Source organism: Anarhichas minor, unplaced genomic scaffold (genome assembly GCF_050575085.1).
Source record: "Anarhichas minor isolate MPS153535 unplaced genomic scaffold, ASM5057508v1 ptg000028l, whole genome shotgun sequence".
Taxonomy (NCBI): domain Eukaryota; kingdom Metazoa; phylum Chordata; class Actinopteri; order Perciformes; family Anarhichadidae; genus Anarhichas; species Anarhichas minor.
This window is the reverse complement of record NW_027466474.1, coordinates 11,271,620-11,282,823: the sequence shown is the minus strand read 5'-3', so window position 1 is coordinate 11,282,823 and position 11,204 is coordinate 11,271,620. Positions and strand designations below refer to the sequence as shown.

Here is an 11,204-nt window from a genome sequence, read left to right as displayed (position 1 = left end):
ATCGCAAGTACTTATAAATATACTACTCTCCTGCAGGAGGCTTAGCCTGTTTGATATTTGTCTCTATATTTGGTTATAATTCCCATGTAGAGCAAGATAGGCTGTTCCAGTGACGCAAAACAGCAACAAGGCAATGTGCCTCGCATTCAGATAGGCCATGTCATATTTTCCACAGAGGAAAGTAGCGGGCCAAGCACTTGGCTCACAGATCGGACTGCCAGGCCATCTGCCGCGCCATCCCACATATTCACTCTTTGTGTGACGCTTGGTAATCAAGTCATCTAATGTTTCCATCTACCTCATGCTACTGCTCATCTCCACATGCCTGCTTCCCCGCCATAATAGAGCACTACCCGTGTTGCTGCTGTATATCCTCTTACAAACCATTAATCACGATCAGGGGTTCACAGAAACGGCAGAGATGAAAACTCTCCGTGCTCAGTTATCACACTGAGGCAAAATGCATGTAAAGGATTTAAAAGCAAGTAAAGTGACCCAACTGAAATACTGGAAATGTGTCTGCGTGTGTGTGTGTGTGTCTGTGGTGGAGGGGCTCTGAAAGCTTTCACTCTGAATCTATGGAAACACATGATTTTAAATCAGTGAGGGAGAGAGAGAGAGAGAGAGAGAGAGAGAGAGAGAGAGAGAGAGAGAGAGAATGTAATAGGAGAGTATGTAGAGAGAAAAGGGTGCAGAATTAGGAGATTAAAGTAGCTGCAGGATTAGGCCCCAGGTTTTAATGATGGAAATGGAAAGGCTGTAAACGGAGTCTGACACATTCTCTCTGGCCCTCCTCTCCTCCCCACTGCCTCTCTCCAGAGCATGTGTCTCCTGCTGATTGCATGCACGGCCTCCGGGAAGAGCCGGCACTGCTCTCCATTAAATAGCATGCAATTGTTTAAAGAACATTTATGTGCAAGCACATGTTATCCCAAAAGCAACGAGCTGCTCTGTGGATTGCACGTTTGGCATGTGCACGTTCACAGCTTTTGCCCGTGCACTTTTGCATGCACGCGCACACAAACACACATGCATGGAAATTTCACGTTTGCATTCACAGGCATAACTCAAACACTGTAAATAACAGGATTAAGGTAAAAGTAAAGCATTTACATGATTTACAGTAATCAGACGTGCACAATAACCTGGGTTTACATAATCAGTTTAACGTCTGGAAGGATGTGTGGTCGCTTACTGGAGACATCTTATTATGAACACTTTCAAATTATTCATGTGGCTTGCTAGCCGTAAAGTGAAAGCTGCAGTTTTCTGTCAGCAAAACAATTTCCCCAACAATTATTTTTATAAATCCTTTTTTAGATGAAAAAGGAAGCTCATGCATCATTGCATTCATTACTTTTGAGCAGCATCCACAAAACCAAAGTAGACGGTGCACACGGTGTCGCTTTTATTACTTGGATTTAACTTGAATTAAGCTTTTAATAATATTCCAGTAACTGAAGAATTTAATCAATTGTAATATTAAAAAAAAGACAAATGGATGTAAATATACTTTTTTTTTATCATTTGTGATCTTTACTTCCAATATGTTCTACGCATAACAGTTTAGCAGTGAATCACCACTTAGAATCATTATAACAAAGCATTTGGTCACACCAAACCGTTTATGATGAGAAAACTACAGGCTGCTAAATTTTTACACCAATATGAACCTGTGAGTGTGTTAGACAGCTTGACTGCCCGCTCTTCACTCCCATTGCAGGCATAGTAATTAGGCCTCAGTTCTCTTATCTCTCCCAAAGCCACGTTCCATTAACACATACGCACTGCCTGCATACAAAGTTTATCTTTAACTGTGAAACTCTTCCTGACTGCTGAAATACAAAAATATCCCAAGACTCCAACTGCAGCACTGTATTTCACAAGGATCACTTTCAGCTGAGCTTTAATTGTCAGGAGGGCTGACAGTACTGAAGATAACTCCTGCCCCCAAGAAATGAGATGCTAATGTATGACTGGCCATTCGAAATAAATCTGCAAGGTGTTCTTTCATGCATATGTAAGGCGCCCTGTGTGTCAGCAAAAAGGCAAAAAAAGGAGTTCATTCGAGGAGACTGTGCCCAGGATGTCTTTTGGCAGGTTTGCTTTGACATCCCGTTCTCTCTAAAGGCTAGTGTGGTCAATAGGGCATTACCTGGAAACAAAGGAGGGCTTGCTCTGTCAGTCCTCAGAGTTATGCATTTAATTTCAACGAGTGACACCGAAAACAACTTAGTCAAAGACCCGGCCTCGGATGCAGCAGTTCGTAGGGGAAGGGCTTGATTTAGATTTCCTCATCTGTGCCCTGGGTGCAAATCCAGTGAAAACTTTAGGAAGTGACTTTAAAGACAGACCCCATGGCTAGCTCCACCTATGTCCAGTGATAATCATCACAGCTACAATTCGTAGGTTTGATCTCTCATGCTTAAATATTCTGTCAAAGAAGGTTTTACATCAGCCCTGTTCCCACTAGTCTGCCTTACCTCTTTATTTCAAAGCATACGTATTCCCTTTATTGAATGGCTGATCCTATCGACTTCTGATATCAAATCCTCATAGTGCATCCATAATAAGTGAAAAGGCCAGCTTCAGAGGATTATACCGGGGGAAAAAAAGAAAAAGACAAAGGGTGAAAGAGCATTGAGAAGTGAATGGATCATACGGAGAGGCAACAAATGCAAATCAAGCACTGGCTTTGGACAGGGATGTTTGTTTTGTCTAACAGGACTCCAACACAGCAGACTGCACAGCTTCTGCCACAGTAAACAAGAATTGTAAGTTGGGAAGGACTTGTTTCAATCCTCTGCATGCATCCTGACTCAGACGCGCTCTGAAGACACTCCTGTGTGCCCGGGAGTCCAGCCAGCGCGCTGTCGCCGTCCAAGCCAATGCTGAGAGATGAGAAATACGATAAAAGGAGCTGATGAGGCAATACTCTCTAATGAGCTGCAAAGAAGAATCTTTTCGATGGATTTCTCAGCCATCAGCAGGCAGTTGGAAACGACCTGAGTGTTGATGACGTTGTGGAATGTTTCAGCAAAGACTGTCTGGATGGTATAAATTGTCACTATCGTGTAGTTTGAGAGAGGAATAGCCTGCTGTTTAGAGACTCTTTAGGATTGTGACAAACCCTAATCTGTTGTTAATCCTCTTCTCAGAGCAAGAGGATATCTCCATATCTCCATTGCTTTGTAGCGGTTACCAGTGTGCCTGGTGAAACTGTTGTATTTATTTGATGTTTAACAAGATAAAACTTCCCTCTCAGCCAACACTGGGTGATTCATGTCTTCACCTCAATATTAACTCGGGGCAACACTGAGCTGAACTGCATCAGGCTGCAGGCACGGTGCTGACAGAAAGCTCTGGGATAAGACAACATCATTAGGACATCTAGGACGACCACCGGGGAGCGGGAGGTTGGTCTTTGGTTGTGCTCAGTTCAAATGAGACAGGTAGAGAAAATAAACTGACCAAAACAGACAAAATGAGACAGCAAGACTGCATTCAATAAGGCAGCACTCTATTTATCTAGGAATTTGGTCTAGTGTCTGTGTCATATTTGTTGCTCTCTGGAAACTTGATGTGAAGCCAAAATGACACATGACTGTTTGTGTAAGTCTGAGTGAAACATCAATTTGATGGTCTCTTGCTTCAGTTGTTATTTCAAGTGGAAACAGGAGGCTGCTGGTCGAAACACAAAGGGGAAAATGATCAACAGGGTTCAAAAGTTCAAACTACTTTGGGTTGCATCTTGATTTGTCATTAACTGTTAACACTCAAATTGAAGAAAAGTACTTAGGAAAGAGTCTCTGCGGTAAAAATGTTTTGACGATAGGGTGGATTCAGTTATTTGTTACTGGAAACCTGGGAAGTCAGGAAGAAACTTTTGAACATACTAATTGAATATAACTATCATGTCCATTTAGTAGCCTATGATGCTAGAGCCAGGAGACAATTAGCTTAGTTTAGCATAAAGACTGGAAGCAGGGGGAATAGCGAGCATCTCTCCAAAGTGCAAAAATACAGCTGCCAACACTTCCCATCATGATTACTCTGTGCACAAAGAGAAGTAGAAACAATAACTTGTGGTTTTTGAGAGAGCTGTGTTCGGGTATATGTCACTGCCGTTTTTACAAAACATAACTCCCACCACGAATAGTTGTTTCTACACTTTCTACACAAGGTTTTGTGGGGACAAATTAGATATAACTTTCATTACTAAAGAGCTTCAGAGGTGCTTGTCGGAATGTTTTAAAACCGGGTTTCCAGTTTTCATGCTCGGCTAAAGCTAAGCTAACCTCCTCCTGGGTCCAGCTTTGTACTTAACGCACAGTCGTGAGTCGTGAGTCGTGAGTGCGATGGCGATCTTTGCTTCTAAGAAAAAGAGCAGGTAAAGCCTATTTCCCAACTAACTATTGCTTTAAGTGGGTGAATACTATATAATTAGTTCACAAGGTGACTGATAATCCCATGTATCCAATAATGAGGACTAGAACCAGGTACACACACACACACACACACACACACCTGGTAATTCATTAGTGAAGCTGGATGAACAGTTTATGCAGAGCAGATAGAGGAACAAATGGCATCGTGCACTGGTTCATGTAGTCATTATCGTCATTATTATTCCACAAAGCTCACCGTCTGTAATTACGCTTCACTTCTCGGTACACGCATTCTCCCTCTGAATTCTTTCCATTGCTGGCTCGGAGATAATGTAATCACAAAATGAACCAAACTGCAGAGCTTTTGAATCACAGGCAGAGAGGAGAAGAAAGGCGTTGAAGTCCTACAGTTAATATTGATGAGGTGAGATATTTTAGATGATGAGCAACAGAGATTTCACTTCTTTCTTTTATTTTGCATCAGCAAGGTCAAATGCCTAAAACGTCACACTTAGCTTACATTTACCAGTAGCTTGATCAGTGGATACAGTACAGAGAGCAGGGCAGAAATCTCTAATTAACGACACTACATATATTATCCTTTGACTGAGTGAAAATAAAATGATTTAAATATGTTTTTAATGTCTCCAAATAGAAGTGTGGACTAACAATCTATGATGGGAAAAAACAAGTCTCAGTGTTTTTATCGTAGATGTGTTGCTAGACGAGCTCAGCCTAATTTAGTACTACGCTTAATCAAATATTTTAGAAGTGTTGACATGCAAAAGCTACTACATTAGAACTTAAAGTAAACTTGCTGACTCAGAGCAACGTGAAGATAAATCTGGAGTCCACTGCTCACAACATAGTTATAAAATCCTTGCAGCGAAGCGCTCTACGCATTGTACTTCTTGAGCAAGTTATTTTGCCAGTGTCTCTTGCGATCTGGAAACTCTCTGGGCATGCGGATCTTTTTGAAGTCCTCAATGCATTTCTTCAGATCCTCCTCAAGCATCTTCTTCTCCTCCTCCTCCTCCTCATCCAACCCCGGCGGGGGGCCACCGTTCTCCCTGACGGTTGGCCGCGGCAGCGTCTTTAGGTGGAGGGTGGTCGGACGCTGGGGGCTCTCAGCAGGAGGCGGTGTTGAGGGACTGGAGATAGAAAAAGGTTTGGATGACGGTAGACGTGGAGGCAGGACTGGAGGTGACAGAGGTGGCAGAGGTGGGAGGTCGGGGCAGTGTGCAGCAGGAGGAGGTGGAGGAGGAAGATAGTCCAGAGGCAGAGGGGTTCGTATGTCCAGTGTTGTGATGCAGCTGCTTTTTGGAAGGCTTTGGGATCGGCCAGTGCTGTCGGGCTCCACTGTGGAGGATCCAGTATGAGCAGCATCAGGTTTAGAAGTCACCACTTCAGTGAGAGCAGGGGGGTCAGAGGTCGTTGCCTTGGAAACCACTGATGAACCACCTGCAGCAGGAGAAAATAATTACAGATTAAAGTGTTTAAAATTTGCATTTTATTCAGAGTAACAATTACTTAAAGGAATAGTTTGTCATTTTGGGGGAATATGCTTATTATTTTCTTGATGAGATTGAAAGGGGAAGAGCAACACCACTCAAATGTGCGGCATCAAATATGAAGCAGCTATCGATTAGCTTAGCTTAGCTGGTAGGAGGGGTAAACAACAAGCCTGTCCAAAGTTCACAGTGGATCTATTTCTTTACCCAACAACATCCTGTCGCAGTAACTTCCTGCAGTTCTGTCATCACGGCACAGTAGTGTTAAACTGTTCCAAATAACTCCCTTTAAAACCACAATTTTTGGGGGGTTTGATTGTGTACAGATGAAGATATAATGTGTTAATTAATGTGCTGGTAGCAATACTTTTTTTAAACTTCAGTCAGGCTAACAGTGTTCCTTCTGTTTCCAGTCTTTGTGCTAAGCTAAGCCAGCCGGCTACCAGCTATGCTTTATATTCGCCATACAAATATTTGAAAGTTGTATCAATCTTCTCATCTAAACTTTCGGCATGATCGTCAACAAACATAACACCAAAATGTTAAATTATTCCGTTAAAAATTGATAACTCGGGTGGCTGGCCTGTTTGAATTGAGGTCCTAACAAAACAGTGGAGCTTGGCACAGAAATTGATTACATTTCTCTTTTTTGTTTGCCTTATCAAAGTGTGTCAGTAGTGTGTGGCTGGCACAGAAACAAGCACCTCAGCTTTGAGCACCACAGTTTTTGTCTCCGAGAGTACAAAAGTAAACACAAGCTGGCAAAAGAGCGTCTAGGAGCTCCACGGAAATATAAATTAGCATAGAAAAGGGAGCTCAGCAGGAGAGGAAAGGAAATGAGAGATAAAGAGAGTAGAGGACAGTTTCATTTAATTTCCGAATTACCTTGAATGTACATTATCCAAGAAGGAATACTGTGACTGGGCGGATGGTGTGAAACCTCCTGACTGAAGCTTGACAGGCCATTTTTCATGGTATGTTGATTTTTCCTCTCATCTCTGTGTGAGGACAGAGCAGGATTCTGTGGTGCGACTTCTTAGAATAGTTGGAGTGGTACATGCACATTCTGCACCTCTTGGTATTTGAAAACCCATCAACCATTTTGAATTGGCCCCTCTCTCTTCACAAACAGCTCTTCTCTCTGTCCTTTGATTTTCACTGTCTATGTGATAGTACACGGCCTCAGATTGGCTGAGCAAGTCACAACAAGCATAACTCATGTCCACACTAACTGGATACTTTTAAAAGGCTTCTTTTGAATATTTTTGGCCTCCTAGCTCACAGTAATACTGGGTTTTTGATCACGGGAAAAAAACAAAACTAGAAATTGTCCCTTTTTGTGTTGTAAATACGATCCATTTAAGAAAATGTTCACTTCCTCTGGTCTTCATGCCTGCTATGTAAACAATAAACAGCATTTCCAGAAAAGCCTCTGGTGGAAACAGTGCAAAGCTTTACGGCTACAAACGCCGAACAAAAGAGCAAAAGTGGCATTTCAATCTGGGCGATGAACTTTCAGAAAACAATCAGAAAAACCTCTGTGGACACAAAAAACTCCAACACAGAAACATTTAAAAATGTATCCAGATGAGTGTGGTCTTCCACCAAGTTATATGGCAGTCCTTGTGCAAGCTACTGCTCATGCACGGCATCGTCTAGCAGTCAGACATGCTCGCTCTCACTGGGAAGCAGCCTCATGCAGTACATGCAGCTATAGTCCATGGAAATACACATGCCGAGATATGCAGGCACAATATGCCACACACAACCCAAACACACACGCGTACAGACATACGAAGACGCACAAGGCCCTGCGCTCTTTCCCTCATCGTCACGGTAAACCTTCTTATATAACTGGAAAAGCTGCTTGTGGCAAACGGAGGCGGCATAGAATATTCTCCCACTGCCTTGGCTCTTTGAATACCTGAATACAAGTATGTGTGTGTGTGTGAGTGTGTGTGTGTGTGTGTGTGTGTTTGTGACAGAAAGGGCACAAGCCTGTGTGTGAGAGCAAGTGAATCTTGTGTGTTTGTGCATGCATGCGTAAGGACGTGTGTGCGTACTGTACGTGTAGGTGTGGGTGTTTGCATGTGTGTGTGTGTGTGTGTGTGTGTGTGTGTGTGTCGTTATATTCTGGGCATGTACTGGCATTTGAAAGAAGGGCAGATAAAGACATTGAGAAAGAAAGGAGATGGGGGATTGGCAGACACATGTTTGCCACTGTGTGTGTTTGTGCGCCTCCGTGCATTCAATGTCTCTCATAATGAATAAATGTGTTTAAGGGCCGCCTGGACGTGGGAGTACGGGGGTTTAGCAGTGTCGTAGGAATAATCCACTGGGGGATGGGCTCCCTGCTTTCCTCCACCACTAAGCCTTGTGGAGGAGAACAGCGAAAGAGAGCACTCAACCCGTTTCCCCGGGCCACTTCTCAAGGGATATATGCAAAAGCCGAAGCACTTTCTCACACATCCTCTCCTCTCTCGCTCTCTCCCTCGGTCTCTCCCATCTGTTCAGTGTGACACATCCCTCCGTTGCCATCATTACTGCTATTAGCCACTCTACTGTGTCACTGTTGCCAGGGTTTAGCACCTCTCCGTCACAAAATGTCTCCTCCAGGGTGTGCAATGTTGTTTTTAACCTTAACCTTCTCCTTGGTGTTTTCTTTGGCTTGTGTACCTTTTTGGTGAAACTTGTTATTGCCAAAAAGAAGAAATTTACCTTTTATTCACATGTGTACAGTGATTGCGCCCCCAACGTTATTGTGTTCCAGACAATTTGGACAATGTTGGTACTGGTATTTTGATCGGTGCAACATCTGTGTGGATGGTCACTGAAAGACTTTGTTAGCTTCTGCACTCCCGATGTTGCTCTGTGACTCCACCTTGATTACTCTTCGTCGTGGTTCTAATCGAGTGGGATGGCGTAGCGCCAAGTGAATTCTATCCGTTTGCATCACTTTTTAGTTTCCCCTGGTGTCTGTATTTGGTTGTGTTTTCTGTATTTGCATGTGTTTCTAAGTGCTGCACTTGTGTTGTCAAATTGGTGAAGATGTTTTTTTTAATTTGCTTACGTTTTGTCTATTTGCATGTGTTTTCTTAAATTGCAGTGTGCACTCTGGGCCACCTTCGATAGGCGGTGTGCCGGACAATTTATTGTCCAAGACCAATGACTTCCTGTAGTCTTCGCTGGTCTCCTGGAAACTGCCTCCATAGGGCCGGGACCAGGCTAGCCGTATCCCCCTGTTTTTAGTCGTGCTGATCTAAGTTAGTCGGCTGCTGGCTCCAGCTCTACAGTGTGGAGACGTGAGGGTGGTGTTGTTATGTGTGTTTCCCAAAATATTAAAGTATTCCTTTTACAGCATGATGTGTCCATGATGCGATAGATGTCTTAATAAATCGCTGAAGGTAATAGCTATGTGGGCGTACACAAATATGACGGTTTAATCCTCTTTTGAAAAATAGTTGCAGTATCGTTGTAGTTTATATTTCCTTACTCAAATAGTGTGAGGAAAACAGTGTAATCTCAGTAGACTGTAAGCTAAAGCTGTATCAAAATAAGCACATCAGCTGCTTCTGTGTTGCCTCGAGTATGACCAGGTCATTCAGCCTGCAGGGTACATTTTAAAAATTCATTGCGGCCGCTGACAGGTGTTGTGACCCAGGGATGGGGAAACTGGCAAACAAGAGGACAGCATCATCTCCATGGTAACGCCACAATGTTGTGCAGGAGCCAGAGCTGCACGAATGCTTAGTAATGTCTCTCAGACTGAGAAGAGCCCGAGTGTGCATTTGTACATATGGCTCTATCCTGCTGATCCAGAGGGAGCTCACGCTACATAGTTTCAGCAATAACTGCATGTTGTATATCTAATGAACTAGTATTCAGCTCAGATATCCAACATCTGCTTTGTGAAACAGCGCCTAATGACAGAGTGGGCCTCACCACCTACTGCCTTCTCAGTCATTGTCTTCTGCCATCAAAGCAAACAGGGCTGTAATCAGACATGGGAACAACACTACATTCTTCTGACTAAAAGCAGAAGCACAGTGAAAATCACTGGAGCGTGCACACAAGTCTCTGAGCAATTACATATCTGTCAATCTACATAATGTAGAGGAAATGTGTGGCATAAACAGCTGGAGACCGGAGGGAAGCTGCTGCACAGTGTGACAAGCAACAAAGGGAGTAGAGGTTAGAGGAAAGAAGAAACCAAGTCATCAATAACTAATCAGCAAATACGGTTTTCAATTATTTTGGGTGTGGAAAACTCCATTATATGATTTTTATTTTTGCAGACTTGCACAAATCTACAATCTACTTGTCCTGCTGATTCGCCTGCTCCACTTCCCCTGCTTTAAACACCCTGAGCTTCAACCACAGCACATTACCAGCCTCACTAAGCACCCTAAAGCCCATCCTGGCGCCCCTCAGCCCCTGCAGAGCCTGCAGCCCCCACTGCCACCTGCTTCTCCTCTCCTGCAGGGTTTCAGCCATGAGTCCAACCCTGCTCAGGACTGCAGCACCAAGGACAAACCTGCCTGTCCAGATTACTGATAATTAGAGGGGTAGATTAGAGCCCAAGTCTCCAGATGGCCGAGGTGAATGCTGTCCTGTAAACAGAGTTGACAGACACATTGACAACTCACTGATGAAAGCAAGACAGATTCGATCAACAGAGACGTAGCGACTGCTCGCGGCTCTGTCACATTGTTTTCATCACACTGATGTATGTACCTGTCATAAGCAACTCTATCATTAAATACATGAAGTGGAAGGCTTTGTTGATTTGTTGTAACTAGTAGACGCCAAACCTTCCATTCCAAAATTATATTTAAAATCGCTTCAGCATATTTCGTCCCTCCGTCAGTGACTGATGGCATGCAATTAAAACTCATTAGATTGGAGTAATTTGTCTCATTTGCAAAAGAAAGAAACGTTAGCGTAAGCTATAAACGGATAATGAGACAATAGGCCGTGGGCACAAATACATAAAAGCGCCAAGATCTAAAGCTAAATATATTTATACATATGAACATACAGGGCACAAATCCTGGTGAACTAACACTTATTACCAAAACATAGGATCTGTTTAAATAGATTAAAACAACATCAAAATAAATTAGTAAAAACTGTTAGAGGGGGTAAAATAGCGACCCTTCAACAACAGCATAAAACAAGTAATTCATAATTTACATTCCCCTTACAATATATAATTTGCATCACAATCTGTTTTAGCAGGACCTCATCAGTGCATCTCTACTTTACACTGAGCTTTTTGACTTTTACGGATGTGTCGCTTCCAGGC

The 11,204-nt window shown here is 43.1% G+C and overlaps 1 protein-coding gene across 1 annotated transcript; it reads right to left on the bottom strand.

The window, feature by feature from the left end:
* Positions 1–4,868: 4,868 nt before the first annotated feature.
* Positions 4,869–10,393, bottom strand: LOC142963084 (uncharacterized). The gene is made up of 2 exons (XM_076103790.1): positions 10,288–10,393; positions 4,869–5,849 (listed from the first exon to the last, which is right to left on the bottom strand). Exons 1-2 carry the CDS (start codon positions 10,391–10,393, stop codon positions 5,284–5,286), a joined length of 672 nt encoding a protein of 223 aa, XP_075959905.1. The 3' UTR covers positions 4,869–5,283.
* Between the last annotated feature and the right edge of the window lie 811 nt (positions 10,394–11,204).

Coding starts and splice junctions, on each gene's coding strand:
- LOC142963084 (XM_076103790.1), bottom strand. CDS start 10,393: ATGGCTGAAACCCTGCAGGAGAGGAGAAGCAGGTGGCAGTGGGGGCTG. Junction 5,850..10,287: donor TAGGGTGCTTAGTGAGGCTG/GTAATGTGCTGT, acceptor CTCCTGCTGCAG/GTGGTTCATCAGTGGTTTCC.